This window comes from Ruditapes philippinarum, unplaced genomic scaffold (genome assembly GCF_026571515.1).
Source record: "Ruditapes philippinarum isolate M1 unplaced genomic scaffold, ASM2657151v2 ctg4086_1_1_1_1, whole genome shotgun sequence".
NCBI classification, from domain to species: Eukaryota; Metazoa; Mollusca; class Bivalvia; order Venerida; family Veneridae; genus Ruditapes; species Ruditapes philippinarum.
The window spans coordinates 111,930-134,272 of NW_026859877.1; the positions used below are offsets into that span (position 1 = coordinate 111,930).

General features: G+C 31.8%; 1 protein-coding gene across 1 annotated transcript; it reads left to right on the forward strand.

The window, feature by feature from the left end:
* The first annotated feature begins 1,892 nt into the window (after positions 1 to 1,892).
* LOC132758168 (TBC1 domain family member 13-like) lies at positions 1,893 to 21,646 on the forward strand. The gene is made up of 15 exons (XM_060749708.1): positions 1,893 to 1,929; positions 2,059 to 2,132; positions 4,370 to 4,410; positions 4,924 to 4,985; positions 5,901 to 5,997; positions 6,464 to 6,546; positions 9,027 to 9,183; positions 9,780 to 9,911; positions 13,724 to 13,790; positions 14,581 to 14,679; positions 15,280 to 15,423; positions 16,033 to 16,114; positions 16,883 to 16,940; positions 17,686 to 17,744; positions 18,466 to 21,646. The coding sequence occupies exons 1-15, from the start codon at positions 1,910 to 1,912 to the stop codon at positions 18,467 to 18,469; spliced, it is 1,179 nt and encodes a 392-aa protein (XP_060605691.1). The 5' UTR covers positions 1,893 to 1,909; the 3' UTR covers positions 18,470 to 21,646.
* The last annotated feature ends 697 nt before the right edge of the window (positions 21,647 to 22,343 follow it).

A 22,343-nucleotide genomic window follows, 5' to 3' on the forward strand; every position in this document is an offset into this window, starting at 1 on the left:
TCGGGTCAAGGACTGAGCCCTGTGGGACGCCGGATATTACAGATACTGTATCTGAGGTTACCCCTTCCAAGACTACATATTGGGATCGGTTGCTTAGGAAAGCCTGAATCCACAGGTTGGTCTTGCCTCTGATGCCGTAGTGCTCTAGTTTGTGGGATAAGAGGCTGTGGCATACCGTGTCGAAGGCCTTTGCGAAGTCCATGATGAGAACATCAGTCTGTTTGTCATTTTCAATGTTCCGGGTTATGGCATCTGTGCATTCAAGAATTTGTGTTTCACAGGATCTGCCCTTTTTGAAACGGTGTTGGAGAGGATGACGAATCATGTGTTTTTCGGCATGGTTCATGATGTGATTGGTTAAAATGTGCTCTAGGAGCTTGCAGCAGATGCAGGTATGGGAGAGGGCGATAGTTTTTTTTTGTTTATATCTGCCGTCATTCTTATAGACTGGGGATACATCGGCTTTCTTCCAGTCATTAGGGATGGTGCTATTTTCTGGTAATAGAGTGAAGATGGTGGTGAGTATGGGAGCGATGATAGTTGCCAATTCTTTGAGGATGCGACGACTTATGGTGTCGGGTCCTGCAGCTTTATGCGGGTTCAGTGTGAGAAGGAGTTTGGTGATTCCGTCAGTTGTTAAGGATATCTCAGCGGCTACTGGATGGATTGACTGTGGATTGACGTAGTCCCCCTTCTTGAAGTCATCAGCAGTGATCGTGATGTTGTCAGTGAATACAGATTGGAACTGCCGGTTTAGTACGTTAGTTTTGGGTGGAGTTGTCCATGTTTTTTTAGTCCAGTAATTGTTTGATTGTCTTTCTTCTTGTGTTTATTGAAGGTCCAGAAACGTTTCTGACTGTTGTGTATGTTTGGATCTGTAGGCTGCGGTGTCACAATATTGTCAACTCATGTCAAGTAAGCTTGTCGGGGTTTCTTCTGCACTAAGTGTTTACAGTTCTTGTAATTATAAAATAACAATAATGATGTTGTTTGTCTTGTTGTTTTTTTTTTCATTTTCTTATGGAGACGGTCTCGTTTCCGAATTAGTCTTTGTGATGTATATACTTGCCAATCCATGGTGATGTTTCCCTTGGTCTAGCAGTTTTGTGAGGGGTATATGTTGTTGTATACTTGTCTTCAGTGTAGTTGTGAATTTGTCCCAGATAGTGTTGATGTCGGTGTTGTTTTCCGCCATAGACTTGGTTGTTTGGTGAAGTGTTGCCATGTCTTCCTTCATGCTTTCCAATCTAGCCTTCTTAATTGTACAGGGGGAACTTCCGGGGTGTTTGGGTATGGGTGACAGGACTAAGGCCAAGCTCAACGAAGACAGTGTCATAATCATAATCAGATATGCCGGGCATTGTAGTGGCTTGTTGTACTTTGCTAGGGACATTTGTTATAACGAGGTCAAGACTGTTGTTATTTCTTGTTGTATCTTCAACAATTTGGATAAGTCCATTAATTGTCATCTAGGCAGTCTGAGAACTGAGAAATTTCATGTTTATTTATCGACTTTCATTTATGTTTATTATATACTTTCCCTTTTTTGACCTTACAATTTTTAGGACTTCTATTCTTATTTTATGTATTGGTTTAATTAAGAAGAAATTAAGTAGTTCGGCCACACACCAGTGAAAATACGGCAAATTTATATGTTTCACTTCAGTGGAAAATAAATAACAGTAAAAATACGGAAAATAAAAATATACGCATTTTATTACATCAATATTTCATTTATAGATAAGTGTATGATAATAAATTTTATTCTATTTAGACTTTTTCAGTAAAAAAAATCTATTAATAAATATATAACTAATACCCCATCTTCCTTTTTTACGTAATCATCCGACGACAACTTGAGTTTAGCTAATTCGTCAGTAGTTTAGTAATAGTAAACATCCGGTCAAAAATGTCCTCCTACAAAGCTCGGTAAGTAAAGTTATAGATTTTGTCCCAATAACGCAGCATTTATCACCATATTCTATCAATAATGATGTGATTTTTTTATTTATAAAGTAATGCATTCATTAATTTTATTTAAACTTACTGTCATTTCAGAGTGGAGGAGTTTAAGTCGGTTCTTGAGGCGGAAGTGATTGATTTCAAAAAACTTAGAAAAATTGTTTTCAATGGTAAGACTTAACAAGCATGTTTTATATTCTATCTGGCTTTAAGAATGTCATATAAATTACCACAGAGAAAAATAGTCTTGATATCAGATACATTATTGTTTTTATATAATTTGGAACAAGTTGGCAATCAGCTTTGCCCACTGTCAGATTTCTCTTCTACTTGTTCTACATCTCAGAGCAGTTTAGTGTAGACTTATTTAGCATTGAACGTGCCTCAGTCTGGATGACCTATCTCCCCCCCCCTGATTTTAGTGTTTTCTGTTGTCTTCTTGTATCTACTCCTACATACATTTATTACAGTCTACACTCAAATGCTGATTATGACATGGAGGTGATCATTTTCTCACTCTGATTTTTTTCCGCAAACATGTTTTCTTTACAAGAGGTTTTTAAATAATAGGGATGGTATAATCCTAACATAATACCAGCAGGTCCATAAAGATAATGGTAGAGGGAGAGAAATCCGAACCAGTCACAGGTGACTCAGGTGTGCTATAAGGTACAGTCCTCGGCCAGCTCCTCTGTCTTTATCATATTAATAATAACCAGACTCAGTTAAGCCAGCAGTACATTTATTTGCTGATGACTGCCTACTGTACTGAATGATAAAAAACAGCAAAAATCATAAAATTTTTCAGCAAGACCCCTGTCACCTTGAAACATGGGCAAATGCCTGGAGAATGCGCTTTATGTGAAGAAATGCTACATAATGATACATTCTAGATTCTACCAGTTGGACAAACACATCATTTAACATGTACCAATCAAGGAGTCACCATATCAGATGACCTGAAATGGAGTAACCAAATCAGCAAGATTACCTAGAAGGCAAACTCAACCCTAGGATTTCTAAGACGGAACCTGAAACACTGCCCAGAATCTTGTCGCAAAAAAGCATTCCAGACCTGTCTCTGGTACACTCTACACTTGAAAACAGTTCAATTGTCTCAACCATACCTCCAGAACCGAAGGAAATTAAGCCAACAGACTGACAATGTTTTATAAGGTGGTCAGGGCTGGTGCCAGCCCTGCCAGCCAAAACCACAGATAAGCATTTAAAGCAGCATGTACCTCCAGATTCATGCTAATGTTTATGAAAATTTTGAAAATGTATTTAAAAGTAAAATATTGTGAAGTGAACAAAGAAAGTAATTTACACATTGCAAACGGCACTTTCAATACAAGTAAATTACCAGAAAGAGGTCAAAATATACATAAATACCTCTTACTGCGTTAGTAACGCGGTAGAATTATAGTGATTGATACTGCAAAATCAGTCGTTAATTGCACATAACATGTTAATAATAAATTAAATATTGAATCTTTTTATGCCCCCACATAGTGGGAGCATATAGCGTTGCACTTGTCCATCCGTCCGTACGTCTAGAAATCTTGTGAACGCAACTCCTCTTAAACCGGATGGCAGATTTTGCTTAAACTTTCAGGGATTAACAACCTTAATGTGTAGATGGTAGTAAAGAAAGGAATTTTCGCCGAGACCAAATTTAACAGAATTATGGCCCTTTGTTGATTTTTTCACTATATACTATGTAGAAATTTTGTGAACGCAACTCCTCTTAAACCGGATGGCCGATTTTTCTTAAACTTCCAGGGATGAACGACCTTTATGTGTAGATGGTAGTAAAGGAAGGAATTTTTGCTGCGACCAAATTTAACAGAATTATGGCCTTTTGTTGATTTTTTCACTATATGCTAAGTAGAAATTTTGTGAACGCAACTCGACCTCTTAAACAGGATGGCAGATTTTGCTTACGCTTCTAGGGATGAACAACCTTAATGTGTAGATGGTAGTAAAGGAAGGAATTTTTGCTGCGACCAAATTTAACAGAATTATGGCCCTTTGTTGATTTTTAGTTTTCAACTTGTGGCACATGTAGTCCACAAAATATTTGACCTAGAGTCATATGATTGACAGAACAGTGGAATGTGGGGGCATCCGTGTCATAGGGACACATTTCTAGTTACATTTCATAAGATCCTGATATATTTTTCTAAAGATTGAATTTCTTGAAATATTTTGGCTCATCTGGAGGCTTGTTTGAAGTCTAGCAACTATTAGTTAGTAACTAAATTGAATTGTACACTGCTCGTAGCTGTTGGGATGTTTTTATTGTTTATAAAAAACGTTTTAGAGATCTTTACCACTTGTTTTTTAAAAGAGAGTTAATGCAGTTTTGTTTTTGTTTGAATAGCATACCTGTTTTTATCATTCATAGGTTGTCCATTTGAAGCTGGATTGAGATCAAAATGCTGGAAGGTAATAATGTCTGATATTATGAGTTTCTGTGATGATTTTTTTAACTATTGCGGAAACTGAAAGTGATTAAATATACTTTTTATAGCTATTGCCACCTACTCATCCATGCAGTCTGATCAAGCTTGAATTACTGTTGACTGAGCAACTTTAAATTTTCATCTTGATATCCCCATAGTGATAATGAACTGTAAAAAATCAGAATAAATCTATTTAAGAAATTTAGAAGGTTATGGATTAATTTCAACTTTTGTTCTTTTTAAGAAAAGTATATTAAATTAATAAATTAATTTTATACAAAAAAGTATCATTCCTATTAGCAGAGGCCCCCTTTATACGTAGGTATGTATGTATGTATGTGTGTGTGTGTGTGTGTGTCTGTGTGTATGTGTGTATGTGTGTATGTATGTATGTATGTGCATGCATAAGTGTTAACTGTGTAAAGAAATATAATTTTTGATACTGCAATGAGATTTAAGCATCACTGTTATAAAAGGTTGTGTAATACATTTACAGTTGCTGTTGTACTACTTACCAAAGAACAGATCTGACTGGGATACAGAACTTCTGAAACAAAGGTACACTTTCTTTGTAAGATTCTTGCATACATTTGATGTCAAATCAGTATATACATGTAGTACTATACCAATACTAAATTCAAACATGGCATTTGATTTTTTTAGTGAAATAAGAAAGCAGGTAGGAAGATATCAAGTATGCATAGTTTTGAATTATAATAAGCCAGCTTCTTTGCTAACTCAATAATTGCTTTATTGTTTGAACTTTCCAGTATGTTTACATGTATATTGTATTGTTTGAACCAGTGATTCACATCTCATGTCTACTACATTTAATACTGATGATGTTAGAAAGCTTTGCCCTGTGCTCACTAAGATTAAAGGCACATAATTATGCCTCAGAAACAAATAAATCTTTACTACTTTAGAAAAGGTGCACAAGTATTTTATGATGTTCAAATTATGGTTTTAGAGAACGTTAGATGCTTGTTACCTGAACAAATGTACCGATAAATGTGAAATCATTTGTCATAAAAATTAGTAAAATGTAAACAAAGTAGTATTTTGACTTCCATGCAATATACTAAATCACTATAACTGTACATGTACTTATTGCTCAAATGCAAATATCATACAAGACATGGGCATTATACAGCTGATCCAAATATTGATCCTAATATTGATCTTTATTTTGATCCGATATTTTTCATATTGGTTTTGTTTTTCATCCATTTTATCCCAAAATACTGTTGTGTCTTTTCAAATCAGCAATTTTTCATATTTTATTTATGTGCCATTTAATTCTAGCAAAACATGAATAAGTTAAGTTTGTATAAAACAATGAAAATAAAATCAGGAACATTTATATCCTGATTGTTATCTTTGCTTAGTGAACTTAGGACCTGGGTTATTGAGGATGATATCTTACTTACATGAATAACATGTAATTATATATATATATATATATTATACCAGGGCTACATATGTTCAGTTTATTGATGAGATGATCATCAAACCAGGTACAGAGGCAACAGAGAATGGTGGAGTGTCTGATGTCACATTTGATGATCATGTAAGTTGAGGAATTAATTGTACAACTATATTTGACTTTCTTGTTGTTTTAAAGGAAAAAAATAGATAAAAATTCAAATTATTTATACAAGGGTTGGATAAAATTCTAGTTTCTACCATAGTAAAACAGACATTATAGATATTAACATTGGATAATTCTCCAAACTCCAGAATACATTTTATTGCAATACTGTAGAAAACCAAGTTAAACAATTAATACACTATCAGAGATGTTAGCTCTATGCCAAACATTTCTAATCATTATTAACCTTAAATGAGATTAACATTTAACTTACTGAAATTACAGTTTTCCCATGTTCTGCATTGGAGCACAAAACTTAAGCTACTAACAGTATAGAAATTATTCAAGCTGTACCAGGTGTGAGACGTGTTGTTTTTCATTTATCCTACTTTACCATGTTAAGTATCACTAGTCTAAGTTTTTTGTTTTTTTTGTTTTCTTTTAGCCATTAAATCCGAATCCAGAAAGTAAATGGAGGGCTTACTTTAAAGATAATGAAATGTTACTACAGATTGATAAAGATTGCAGGTAATTTATTAGTCCCCTACCGGTTTACCGGAGGGGACTTTAGGTTTACCCTCCGTCCGTCTGTCCGTCCGTCAGTCCGTCCGCACTCACAGGAGAGTAATTATGTGGCTAGAGGGACAATAGGTTCTCTTTGATGTCATTCATTCCGTAATGCTTTTATGTGGCTATTTTCTTTTGCGTGGCTAAAAAGAACAATAGAGAGAACAATAGAGTAGCCACATAATTACTGTCCTGTGAGAACGTCCGTCTGTCCGTCCGTCAGTCCGTCCGTCCACAAAACTGGATCCCGCGATAACGCAAAAAGTACTGAAAATATTTTAATGAAACTTGATATATGGATAGATGGCAGTATGGAGATTATGCACGTCTTTTTCTTTTCTTCCTATGTTGAAAATTCTGGTTGCTATGGCAACAAATAGACTGAAAATATGGCAAATTTTACACATAACCTGGATCCCGCGATAACGCAAAAAGTACTGAAAATATTTTTATGAAACTTGATATATGGATAGATGGCAGTATGGAGATTATGCACATTTTTTTCTTTTCTTCTTATGTTGAAAATTCTGGTTGCTATGGCAACAAATAGACTGAAAATATGGCAAATTTTACACATAACCTGGATCCAGTGATAACACAAAAAGTACTGAAAATATGTTTATGAAACTTGACATATGGGTAGATGGCAGTATGGAAATTATGCACATCCTTTTCTTATCTTCCTATGTTGAAAATTCTGGTTGCTATGGTAACAAAAAGACTGAATTTCAAGATTTCGGATTCTAGTTTTTAAGTTTTTTTCACTATAAGTTCTTTATTTCTAAAGGTATTTTCTTCAAACTTTAAATATAAGTTGCTTGTCATCAACCACATCATATGTGACAAGGTTTACAACTCTAGCACAAAATTTATCAGAAATATCTCCCTTGAACTTAAAATTTTCAGGAAAAAAAACCTTGTTTTTTTTAATAACTTCTTTTTTTGAATGTATCTACTTCAAACTTCATATAAATGTTTCTTATTATCACTCAACATTTGTGAGTGTTCAATACTCTAGCAAGACTATTTCCAGAATTATGCCCCTTTTGAACTTAGACTTTTTTTTTGAGAAATTGGTAATTTTTACTCCAACTTCTTCAATCATGATAGGATTTTAAAAATGTTATATTTTGATAACAGGGATGTTTAGAAAATAACTTTAGAGTGTCCTTCAGTCTGTCTGTCTGTACATAAAAACTGTTTCCTGTGATTACTTTTAAATAACTTTTTTAACAAATTTACTTAAAATAGGAACATAAGTGAATGGCCAATGGCCCTTCAGAATGTTGCTTGGGCTCTTACCGGTAGGGGACTTATGGATTGCTTGCAATACTTTGATAATTGCTTGTTTTTCTATAGATTAAAATTAATTCTACAAATTAAATTGTTTGAGTTTTACAAAACGTTAACACTCAGAATTGCCCAATTAAAGTAGATACTACCAAATTTAATTAAACAAAAGATCTTTGAAACTATTTTTGTGTCGCCTTGAAAAAGGCGACATATAGGGGTTACTTTTGTCGGCGTTGTCTGCATTTCTTATTTTTTTAGTTATTGCCCTTGTTAATTTTCAAACTTTATTTTTGTCCAGGCCATTTCTCATAAATTATAAAAGCTTTAGACTTGAAACTTAGTAGGATGATAGATCTTATTAATAAGAAGTGCAATGCACAGAAACTGCTGCTCTGCATTTCTTATTTTTTGAGCTATTGCCCTTTGTTGATTTTCAAATATCATTTTTGTCCTGGCCATTTCTCCTAAACTATATTGTTCACAAGGCGACACATCCGACTCGCGGAGTTCTACTTTGTTATAAAGCAATGAATTAATCCAACTCAAATTTTAGGTGTGAACTACCCCACCTGTTATTTGGTTCTACCAGTTTTAAGATATTGAGTAGTGTAGTTTCACATTCATAAATACATGAACTTGCATCTTTTAACTACCATATAACTACATCATATAGCTTGCCTCCCTGGTAGAGTGGATAAAATGTATTTATTTTGATTGCTTTAATTGTTACACAGGTTAAGCTGGATTTCATTATTAATTAGTTGGCAATAACCTAACAAGAGTTTGACGTGTATTCTACAATAGGCCTTGATTCTGAATGTAAGCTGTCCTCAAGTCATGTTAAATGGTTGAGGACGAATTCCATTACTGAATATATAGTTGTCAATCAGCAATAAAAAAAAATACTATATGCATTGTATCTCTCCTTGAACTTGATTTCCCCAATCCAATATTTATACACATAATACAACATCATCATACCTAATCAAAGAGATCAAATAAAGATGTATACTATAAGATATAATAAATTGTTCTTTCAGTTTAATTGTTCAGAAGTCAATTGTTATCTGGTTATAAATGGGGTTTTATTTTGTTGTTAAGTTTGAGTAATATAAATATCATGTTAAAACGTGTTTGATGTATTTCAGGCGACTTTGTCCCGACTTGAACTTCTTCCAGAGAGCAACAGATTACCCGTGCAATAGACTGTGTGGGGAGAATAGTTTCGAAACTTTGAGAAAACGTGTCGAGAATTCCGTGCTTCACTCGGAATCTGTGTCTCAAAATAGGCTAGGAATAACTAATGTATGACTTTGAATAACAACTTTCTTTATTTATACCTTAGGTTTATATATACCTTAGATCAATTTTTGTACAAGACAAGTCTCTTTTGTTTTTAATAGGCTTATAAGATAAAGTAGAGAGCTTAACACAAATAATAATATTGTGCAGTTAATTACTCATAAGTGAATTATTATGAGAAACAAATGACCAGATAGGCTTGCTCTGTCCATGAAGGTAACTAGCATAGCATTTTACATCCATTCACATGTAAAAGTAAAGGCAAATAACATAACTCTAGTATGTATTTTAATTGAATTATAGCCCTTTGTGAAAAGTCCTAGAATTATAGACCTTTCTGTAAAGTCCTAGTTAATGTAACTAAGCAAGGTAAATATCCAAAACAACTGAAATCATTCATTTGAAAGTTCATGTTTATATTGTAGACTCAAGACCAAGACCCATAATTCTAACACACATTTTTACTCATTTATTCCAGATTGTAAAATATTCTTCATTTAGTTAGTATATCAATTGTTATTTGTGTAAACAAACTTAAGTGGTAACAATCTGTGATATCAAAGAACAAAAATATAATGATACAATATTTAATGTTACAGATGGCAACCAGTAGACGGAAGACTAGTGATGAATATATGCCATTACCAGACGGTCAGGAAGCTCATTGGGAGGTGTGTGAGAGAATTCTGTTTGTGTATGCCAAACTTAACCCTGGTCTTGGTTATATACAGGTATGTTATAATTTCCAAGTTTGTCAGGTTTAACCCTGGTCTTAGTTATATACAGGTTTATTACATGCTTTTCGATGGTTTATAGAAATATATCAGTGAATTGAAACTGATAATTTCACTGTTTGAAACAGTGAAATTATCAATTTGATAATTTCACTGTTTTGAATTTAAGCCCCTTACGTTGTTTCAGTGAAATACCAGCGTACACAGAACTGGAAACCAACTTTATAACGTGACGTCGTAAATGACGTCACGTTGTATAATTATTTGGCGCGCTATTCATTTATTATTAGGTAAAAATGTCCTTTTTAATGTTTGATTGCATGTAATAAAAAGAAAATTTGTTTAGTTTAGTGTAAGATCGGAATATATTTCACCTCGTGAACATCAAAAGTTCACATTTCACTTGTGGCTGTGCCACTCGTGAAATATACCTTTTGGTGCTCATGAGGTGAAATATATTCCGATCATACACTGAACTGTTATAATTTCCAAGTTTGCCAGGTTTAACCCAGGTCTCGGTTATATACATGTTTGTTAGAAATTCCAAGTCTGCCAAGCTTAACCCTGGTCTCGGTTATATACAGGTATGTTAAAACTTCAAAGTTAAACCCTGGTCAAGTATATTATGTATAGATCCTGATTATATTAATGTTAGGCCTATGTACAGGTATTTTATAACTTTTGTATATGCCAAGTTTTACCCGTGTCTTAATTATATATATATTATAATTATAAATGTGACATTTAAATGCATTATATTAAGATACTGTTTAGGAATATGACATAGCAGTAATAGCATCAAATTTCTCTACATAATTTTAAGTTTGACTATCAAAGAAACATTTCACTGCCAAAAAGTTTTAACTTTAAGGCAATATATAGATAATTAATTTGTTTCTAATTTAAAGAAAATAATATAACAAAACATCTTTAAAGTAGATGTAAATCAAAATACAAATGTACTAGTATATAAGCTTAATGATTCAATGAAATAGGAACTTTTATGATAAAAAGAAAAGAAAAGAATACAATGTTTTTATTACAGAATTTCAAATTAAAATGATCATTGTATACAGTACAGTACGCTCACCGCGGGTTTTGCTTTTTCCGCGATACCACCGCGGACCCTATTTTTTATCGCGGACAAACGCGGGGGTTCGTCCGCGATGAGAAGCCTAATTACCCCGCGATCCCCGGTGTTCAGTTGTTTCCACCGCGGACAAAATTCTGACGACCGTTCTCTATTCATCGATAAAATCAGTCACCCGTTTCCCGCGGGGGAACGCCATGGTCAGTTGGTCAGTATAAATTAACCTCCAAAAATAATAGACGTTTTATTATTTTTTAACGTCATCTTTTTTACACAATGACTTGAAAATTGATCACAATCGTCTCCTTAAATGTTATTATACGTTAAAATTATTTGAACGGAATTTGAAATAAAAATAATTACAGCTGTACCTGTTTTTGTTGTTGTTTTTAATATTTTTGTTATAAACGTCCACAAAACTATTCGTCCACATACCAATATTTTTACAACTGAAATCGTCATTTATCACTGTCATCTTTACTTTTTCATTCCTTGTGGTTCTCAAAGTATTATTGCTGTTAAACTATATGGGAGCCATAAATATGATACTTAGTAAAAAAAGGGCATTTGTGCTGATATCTCAATGATGACTGACGCTACAGTACATGTCCTGTAAGAGGTCGATGAGTGTGAATACAAGACAAGACATAAATAAAATACATGTACATATATTAGAAATAAAAGAAAAAGATATTTAAACCATCTATAAGATTTTATTTGAATGCAATTATATTCTTTAAAAACGGGTAGACTTGTTTGTTTCTGTTTTTTTTACAGTAAAAACCCCGTCGAAAATGGACATGAGAAATATGCATGACACTTGCCAAAAAGTTTATGTATACTGTACATACCGTATATATGTTTGACACAAATTCAAAAAGGTTCTCTTTGCCATCATGTCAGATATTGTCGGATATTGTATATTGTCAGATATTGTATATTGTCATATTTTCTATATTGTCAGATATTGTATGTGTGAAAAGGGGCCATGTCGCCGCTACTTAATATGTATTTAAACAGTAATGGCTAACTGTTAGTGTTTACACTACATTCATGATTTATAATTTTCTTTCGAAAGTTTTTCGTTTCTTTTATATATAATTAGTATTATTGTGAATATAATACATGTTTACATCATTGAATGGCTTTAGAAAAAGATAATGTCGATATTCATTGAACAGTAAGTAAAAAAAAATCAGCGTTATATATAATATGTGGTGGGTGGGGTAATGCGGTAATTTCGCAATGAGCGTTCTAATTAGAGCCTGGTTAGAACGCGGTGGTGAGACATTGGACCCCAACATGAGCGTTTTAATGAGGCTGAAGTGTATTATACATAAATGTTCATAATTCTTTTGTGCTACACAAAGAGAGTTCTTTAAATGCTTTAAATTTAATTTGCGTCTTTAAAATTAGTTAGATATTAATAGAGTTTTCTATGAGTTAAGACTTTTATCTTTATAACGTGTAAGTTTACAATTAAGTGAGTTACATCGCTCTTTATATAAATTAATTGGGAGTTACATCGCTCTTTATATAAATAAAGTTTAAAAAGGTCGTATAATGTAAACTTAAAAATGGTTAAAGTGACACATTTTGATAAACTTGAAATTGTACGGCTGTACACAAGTGGTTTGAAAAATAATCAAAAATCAGAGGAATTTAGAGTCTAAAGGAGTTTCTTTATCCAGACAAAACATTGACTATTGGATTCGCCAGTATCTGAATGTACATGCATACTGTTCGTAATAAAATAACAAAAAGTATAACGTCAAATTTAACAAAATTCTGCAAAAAAAAACTATAACAAAATAAAAAAGAACAAACAAACAAACTACTAAAACAAAAATGAAAATAAACTTCAACAGTTGATACAAACTTCAAAACATATACATTACGCTCACACCTGTAATTAGATAAATCAAGAATATCATTTAATGTATATTTTGGTGAAATAAACGCTTTCTTTTAATGTTCCAAATAAAATATAAGACTTTATGATCAACATGCAAATAAACAGAAACAGTAAAACACATCTGACAATTGAAAGAGACGTCCTGGAATATTGCCTGAATAAATTGTTGAGGGTAACGTTTTCAAAGTTTTTAAATAAGAAACAAAAGCTGGCATATAAATTGTTGTAGTATCTTTTTCATAAATGTCATATGCCGAATTTTTCATTATTTGACTTCAAGTTTCTCACTACCATGAAGTTGCGACGACAATGATTTATCTTGATGTCGAATACATATTATACATTACCCAACACAATAACAAGAAGAAGGACAAGAAATACACTGCATTTATACATGTACTTTTATTACAACAAAAAAGAAAACAAACAAACAAATTTTACATATAGTTATATGTACAGTACATGTTACAGTACGTACATATACTGATGTTTAAATACAGTAATTAATTTTTAAAATTTAAGGTTTCCACCGCGTTGACCGGTGTTTGACCGCTGCGTTCCTCCGCAATTTACCACTGCGTTCTGTGGGGGAAACGGTTTCAGCCGCCGATTTATGTCCGCGGTGGTGAAAATTTTCTGTCAATATCTGAGCAAATTTTCATCCGCGGTAAACCTCATCCGCGGGGTCACGCGGGTTTTGAAAAAGTCGCGCTGAGCGTACTGTATATGTAATGAAAAGATGCAATCACATCTTTAGAATATATGATTTTTTATGTAATATGTTATTCATATTTTCTGTTACAGGGAATGAACGAGATTTTAGGGCCAATATATTATACATTTGCATCTGATTCAGAAAAAGATTGTAAAGGCAAGATACTCATATATTATATACTTATAAATGAAATATTGAGAAATATTGATGAAATAAATTGCGTATTTTCATTTTCTGTATTTTCACTCAAAAAAATATTTTTCATTGTAGTGAAACATATTTTCGGTACTTTCACTGGTGCCTTGCCAGACTACTTTTTTTCTAAATTCAGCCAACATACAAAATTTAAGAGGAAATCTTAAAAGTAATTATATATAAAAGAAAAATGTATATGATAAACAGAACATGCAAATTTTTTTCTATAAATACAGGATTTATTTTCATCTTGTGGTAGGAAAATTATCATATTTCACTCATGGCTACTATCCTTCATGCAATATTTATTTTCATACCACTTGATGAAAATAAATCCTATAGTTATAGAAAAAACTTGAAGATCCTCTATGTAGTTGACACAAATACTGCTGCATTGTGGAATGACATTGTCTTGCTTTGAATTTTTAACATAATTTCCAAGATCACTTTATTTTAACAATTTTTGGAAAGGAAGTTGAATGGTTCCCACTACATTTTCTTGAGTTTTAGAGACACCATTTTATGTAACCTAGTGCTGGTTAATGTCACAATGTAATTACATATTTATTTGTAGTTAAATGTACCAGTTATTTGCAAACAAACTTTCGGACTGATTTGTGTTTTCATTCAACATATGCAGAGTTTATTATTTTTTTTTTCATATATTTCCTTGCTTCTTCAATATTTTTTGAAGAATGAAATTGATAAAAAATTAATTTTTAAGTATTCCTGTGTTTATTTCTAATTTCAGAATTTGCAGAAGCTGATAGTTTCTTTTGTTTCACCACGTTAATGTCAGAGATTAGAGACAACTTTATTAAAACATTAGATGATTCACAATGTGGGATAGGTAAATGTTTGTTGTATTCTCCATTAAATATTCCATCTCATTGTATAGAAATAATATAGATCTCCTTTTGTTGTATTTTCTGAAATAAAATAGTGAACATTTCTAATTCTTAACACAAATATCCAAATGCGTTAGAAGAAAAATACTACCCCATGTGGGATTTGATCACTTCAAACATTTAATGTACTCTTGTCTATGGAGTTGCTTCCCTTTAAAGATCTTGTACCACAATTTTGTTATGGTTTTATATCATAAATATAATGTTTAAATAAAGATTTATCAGTATTGTAAGTTCAAAAAAAGCATTATTTGTAAAGATTTTACTGAATTTACATTTCATGGGAGGTAATTCGAAATTTATTTTCTATAAGGTCTAAGTCAAATTTTTCAATAAGAAATAAATGCATACATTTTTATGATTACAAAATACATATAATGTGAACAAATATTTGCAGTGCATATTTTACATATTCTTCGATGTTCGAAAATTGTTTTAGAAACATAATTATATACATATATAGAATTTCACTTAAAGGTGGTAACAACCTTAAATACAACATACCGGATGTTTAATACATGTTATTTAACTATATATTTCAGGTAATTTAATGAATCAGTTAATGACCACATTAAAGGAGACAGACTCAACATTGTGGTATAAACTGAAGGAACAAGACTTGAAGCCTCAGTTCTATGCTTTCAGATGGCTCACACTTTTACTGTCTCAGGAATTTCCGTTGCCAGGTAACTAAATTATGACTGTATACCAGGTTTCTGAATTATCTCTATGACTATATATTTCCTGATTTGACAGTGATGTTATAAGTTGTTTTTTAAAGATGCATACCACCAGAAGAGCTATCAAATTTTCAAAATGAAACTGAAGAAAAATGAGTAAAGAATTTAAAAAAAAAAATTTGAATATATGTACGGCCTTTGTTTTATCTTCATATGTATCAGAACTGTATGTCTTGAATAGGTGATAAACACCACTCAGACTGATATTCTTTCTAAAAACCAAAATAGAAAACTCATGATAGATAAGGTTAGAGGCATACAGTAGTATTTTGGGTAATGTACATGTAGAAAACATAAAGTTGAAATTATGAATAATTTTCTCTGATTTGTTTTGAACATGTAAGGAAGCAATGCTTTTAGATTTAATTTGTGTTTTAACATGTGTTTTATGTCTAAAAAAATAGTAGTCTTTGGCAGCTCAGACTTAGGTTTTTTTATTGTGATTTTATTATTGATTAAAGTTTTATAATGATATTTAGGATTCAGTAAAACTGACCTTGGTATAAGCATAGTCCCTGTAGCAATAGTGATAGCAGTATATTTATATATTTACAGATGTGTTACGTATTTGGGACTCACTGTTTGCAGATGACAAGAGGTTTCATTTCCTGATCAAAATAGGATGTGCAATGTTACTGTAAGTCACATACAGTAAAACTGTTGGTTAATGTCCAGTATGGAGATATTTTTAACATTACCTTTGGTTTTCTAGTTATAGGATAATGTATTCTTGCATAGCAGACTGGCATTTCTTTTAGTTTTACCCATGCCAAAAATTTCATCTGGTATGTGGGTGCCAGATGAGTCATGAGCCATATAAAAACGTCATTTTAGTGCATTTTATGAATGGACTGCATTAATTAAAATGGCGTCATTTTGGCGCAGTTTAGAAGGAAAATTTGAGCTTAGGATGACATCATTTTGCCATTGTTATTCAAGTTATAAATTCAAAGGCTTTTGTAAGATAATAGTTTTATATGAAATGACATTAATTTCCATGTACAAATATCTTGAAGTAAACCATTTTTAATATGTAATAATATGGCAAATTATGCAAGAAAAAATACCTGACATATGTTTGAGGTTCAGATCGAAATAATCATCCCTTGGGTACCCGTCCGGGACGGATATTCCGATTCGAACCACAACATATGACAGATATTATTAATATGTCCTAGGCACAGGTTTGACTGTATATATGTAGGAAAGATTAACTATCAATCTGTTTAACTTGGTCCATTGAACTGTGTTTTTGTCCGTTACTTGGTCCATTGAATTGTGTATTGAATTTTGTGGGTTCCTTGACCTATGTTGAATAACCTTCGATAACTTTTGTAAGGTAAAATTTGCTGTATTTTGCACTGTTTGTATAACTTTATGATGTATAACTTTTACATATTTACAGATTGTTAAAACAAGATTTACTCACGGGTGATTTTCCTCATAATATGAAACTTGTACAGGTAATTATAAAAAAACATTTTTGTCTCCTTACTGACAAATTTATAAATTCATCAACTACAGTAAGATATTTAAGGAAATAAAAATCAATTTTGAGTGCATTGTTGTATAATAAATGGTTCAAGTTCAAATTGATAGGAATATAATTATGAATGCCGATAGACCTGAATGATTAATTACAGGGCATTTGAATGATAAACTGTGCATTATGATACTACAATGGAAGAAAATTAATATCTTTCTCCATTCTAACATGCTTATAAAAAAGAGAACTGATAAAAATATGCTGAACTACATTGAGCGTAGTAGTAATATTCCTGACGTCATTTCATTTATTGATGTCATATATGACATTATATTACGTGTTAGCATTCGTTTTTTATGCTTTGCATATATCATGTAACAGCCCCAATTTTGGTAGGGGAATAGTGAGAATCATGTTAGAATATTTTTTATAGATACATCGTCACACTGTCAACCTCATCTCTCAAAACAAAAGGAAGTTGTTAAAAAATAATTCATGAGAAATCTCTTACGGTATATTTTCTCAAATAACCATATATAAATTTAGAGAGAAGTGTCATCTCAATACTGTATACATGTAGCTGTACACCACACAATGCTATTATTATAGTCTATCAAAACATAGGATATTCAGTCTGATGTTATAGCTGCAACTGATGAATTAAAAAAAAAAATTTTTGTTTTGTTTTTCAAATTAAAAATAATTAAACTTCTTTTTTACAGAACTTTCCATATACTACCATAGATGTGCAGGTTGTGTTAAAAAAGGCAGTAGAAATCAGGTATATTGTGAGAAAAAAAGAATTCATTTTTTTTAAGCTTATATGGTCCAATATAAACAGTTTTTTAGCTGGTATATAACCCAAGTTTCTACACACATCAAACCTGTCAAATAGTTTTCTTTTATTAAAAAGATTTATTTATAAATTCACAACTGCATTATACTGTATATACATAGTATAAATGCAATGATGGGCAGAAAAACATGAATGATGTCTTATATTTCATTGATAATTGATAAAAACCAGTACTTAACTGGTATATATGTACTCAACCAAAACAGTATTTAAAATCAGGGTCCTATAACTATTTATGGCAGAGTGATAAAAGTAGCTCATTTCAAACCATTTGCTCCTCCGTGCTGTTGGATTGAATCCTGACAGGGACTTCCTAGAATACATGTGAGGAAGCTATCAAGCTAGCAAACGTTGGGTTAGTTGTTCTACTCAGATACCAGCTTGTGCCTGAAATAATGCATTAAGAGGTACTTGAGATTTTCCTTGATGAGAAAAGCTGGAAAGTTGCCATATTACCTTTACATTTCCTGTGTGAGTTAAAACGTAAGCAACAAACCCAAACAAACGAAACAATGTTTCAGGAACAGTGTTTACAATCCAAGGGATATAAATTGTCAACTGCTTTGCACTGAATTGCTTATTATGTTGCTACATATAAATAATGTATTTTAAATATATACATGTATCTAGAAATGTTATTTTTCAGATGATAAAGAAGATAATGTTGGTTAATACTGGATATAATGGTGATACAAATGCTGCCACATTGCCATGTATTGCTCAAAGCATCAGTACTTCAACAAAATGCTTTCACAGCAAGATACCAAGAACTTTTTTTTATATTTTTCTATAAACTAGACCTTAATATATTATAAAACTGAAAATAGAAACCATGTACAACATGTTTTGAACTAATCCTCTGTCACTGGTCAATTCAAATTTAATATATCCAATGAGATGCCAGTTTGAGACTGGTTTCATTATTCAAGTTTTATTCTATGGTCTTGTTCTATAAACTGTGATCTCGAGATTACTCAGTCTGCCATCTTGTATATACACAATCTCCTACGCAGTGATCTCCCCTTATCAGTACAGAGATCTCTGCCATCACAAACATTGAAATATCCAAATTTGGATATTTATATTTTTTAGCTTTTTAATTTATTTTTCATTATTTTGTGTACTTTTGATAATTTTTTGTTAAAATATAACGGACGTAGGTACAAAAAGTTAAAAATAAAACAGAAAGAGAAAAATGACGTTAGATTTTCTATGTAACGGTCGATATTTACATTTGAATTTCGACGTTACGTCATGTGACTTTCATCATCATGTGACGTCTGTGAAGGCAGTGATTACAATTCTGCGAAGGGAGGTAATCAGTGTGAGGAGTTTGGTATATACAGTGTTGATTGAAAACTATAATTGGACAGAATTAATTCTTCTGAAATTTTGATTTTACAAAATATATATTAGTAAATCATTAACTTGTAAAAAGTGATTTTTAAAGCATAATTATGGTGATTTATTGATAAAAGACTTTTTTTTATAAGATATGTAATTGAATAGTTGAAAATCAAGTTGAACTAATGATATTATGTTATAAATAATCAGTGCAATGATTGTTTTGTAATAATGAATTTACAACCCTGCACAACAGATTTGTAAGGGTCAACAGTCTGGTTTTGTTTGTCCTGGGAATAACTCGTAAACTATTTGGGTTAAAACATCCAACTTCATAGATGGAAAGATCTCATTTAGAAGTTCTGCCAAAGAACCTCACATATAAGAACCATTTGTTACTGCCCTTTCACATTTTATGGAGAAAAAAAATATTGTAAATATCATTTTGAAACTACATAAATTATTAGAATTCATTGAGGAAAAGTGCATTAGTAATAAACCAAAATGTTGTTTTGAATAATTTTAGAGTTACTGCATTTTTTTTAGGTTTAGGTTTCATGAAATACGCTAGCAGATACTGTTAAGAAACTTTTTCATGGCTGGGAAATGGCACAATAAATTTTTGTGTATAAATTATGGTAAAAGTGGAACCCATACCAATAGTATTTCTTCTATGAATTTTACTAGGGTCATGTGACAACTTATAAAAGAACTTGATAATTTTTTTACATTAGTTATTATATATGTTAAGATCATGTTAGAAAATATTTTAGATATTCTAATTTTTCAACATGTCAGTTTAGATGTCAGAAATAGCTAAATGCCTGTTATGTCTCAGAAATGCTTTAATTTTTTACTTATCAAAAGCACTGTTTTTTTCTTCTGTTGTTGCCTTTTTAAGTGCAGTGATTTAGTATTTTAAATAGAAATCAAGATACTACTTTGTTTCCATTTTGCCTGATTAAACATGATTTTGTAACAGTTATAATATATATCAAATCATACAGCACCTAGTTGTCTCCCTTCACTCCCTGTTATATACTCAAATTTTAATAATTATTATATTCCTTTAGTTTTGAGATTTTTTCACCAAAAATTATAATATCGGAAACAATGCTTACTTTGTTTTTGTTATTATTTGTTACAATAATTATTTATTTGTATAGATTGTTAAAGATGTTTCATATTTTGTTCTATTATCAAATGTTGATGCAAGGATGAATGTGTTCATAAGCAGACAAGGTCAAAAATGTTAACTGTCGATATATTTAATAATGTTTCATTGAGAAACGTTTTCTTTATAGCTCTTATGTAACACTTACAAGACTACTATCGTCAACAGTCTGTTGCGATGTGGTTGTGACCTAAGTTGTTCCTAGAGGCCGACCTCGTTCCAGGGGCGACCATGGCCAAGTGGTTACGGTCATGTACCACTTGCTTCACATCTCTGTAGGTTTAAGCCCCGTCGGCGTCCTCTCTTTCATGTCAAAAAGCTAGCATACTGAACGTTAGTGGCTCTACTCAGGTGCCTGTTTAAGCCTGAAATAATGTACAGAGGGGGAGGTCTTCTTCCACCAGTAAATCTGGAAAGTCACAATATGACCTATACTATGTTGATGTACTGTCTTCAACCCCCTCCCCATTTATTTTATTAAATCAACCTAAAATGTGAAAAACACAAGCAAATTGTTGATTTCTTACTATTATGAAGTTAATTATTTTTCATTAGTTTAAAGAAATACGAGTGAATTTTATTTTTGTATAATTAAGGAATTAACATAACTTTATACTGTATGATAAAGCATTATACCTCACAAGATTTGTGTTAATTTTTGTGATTATTGTTCAAATTGGAAAAGAATGACATTAAGTGTTTCAGTCAAATGCTTAAACTTTACTTAAAAACACATTCTGTTCTCAGAAATTCAGAATTATATACTAAAATATGTAGTGATAACTTTGTAAGTGTAAATGGGGTTCAAAATATTGTGCTGTTAAAGTAAATCTCTAGTCTATCAAAAAAAAATTAAATTTATTTTATCACGTCTGTTGACCATATTCTTGTCTCCCTGACTGAGAGGTTCAGGCAACAGCTTCTAGTTATATGCCAATTTGAATTATGGCTGTTGATTTAAATCCCACTTTTGAGTGTTGAATTCTTTTTTTAGCTAATGTGATATTTATAGCTTACAAAAGTTGATGGTTCTGCTCTGCTACCCACAATGTTCTTAATAAATGCATGGAAGTGCACCAGAGATCTATTAACAAAAAATCTGTCACAAGGCTTTGTTACTGTTAAGTTGATGACCCAACTGCACTCATCTTTTGTTGTCAGTAAATGTCGAATTTTTTTTATAAATCATTACCCATTGTTAGTTTGCATTGTAGCATTATTGTTATTGATTTACATAATAAGTACTCCCATGCTAATGAAATTTGTAAATATATGAATAAATAAATTGTTAATAAAATTGTAACATTTGCCAGTGTCTCACTCTGACAAATTCCAAATCCATTATAAGGGAATATTACCATCTTGGCAATTCATTCTTGCCAGATTGGTCAAGACATATTTGGAGAAATAGCTTTATCTTGCAAAAAAAATGTCAATTACTGTCAGGTGGTTGATCCATAGCAGATAAAATATTGCCCGAACATAAATACATGTATACATATCAATTTTAACTTGTTGACGGCAGAGAAAATCAAACTTGACTTTTGTTTTGATATTATATACTTGAATTCCATATATGAACACATTCACTGAAATTTAAATTATTCTGCGGAAACCAATAATTTCACAGAAAATTTTGCTAAAATGGGGGCATAATTCTACCAATAAGGAGATGATTGTAGACAAAATAGAAATTGACATGTGTTTTGATACAACATACTTGCATGCCAAATATAAACACAATTATAATAATTTTAGTAGTTTATTAATATTTTTAAAAAGTATCATGTGAAAAATCAATTGTTAACAGACAGACAAACAATGTAACCATAACAGCAATTAAATTTGTCTGGCAAATACTCTACAGAACGGAAGGGCTTCTGAAGTCTTCCTCCACCAGTAAAGCTGGATCTATACTGTCTCGGTATGATGTAAAATCTAAACAAACAGACTCTACTGGAGAAGATTCCAATATCTATATACATGTATAGGCAACTTCTACAAAC

What these genes read in the sequence shown, in the direction of transcription:
- LOC132758168 (XM_060749708.1), top strand. Translation starts at nt 1,910, where the DNA reads ATGTCCTCCTACAAAGCTCG. An exon ending in TTCAGAAAAAGATTGTAAAG is followed by an intron (nt 13,791 to 14,580) that starts GCAAGATACTCA and finishes TTCTAATTTCAG; the next exon opens with AATTTGCAGAAGCTGATAGT. An exon ending in ATAATATGAAACTTGTACAG is followed by an intron (nt 16,941 to 17,685) that starts GTAATTATAAAA and finishes TCTTTTTTACAG; the next exon opens with AACTTTCCATATACTACCAT.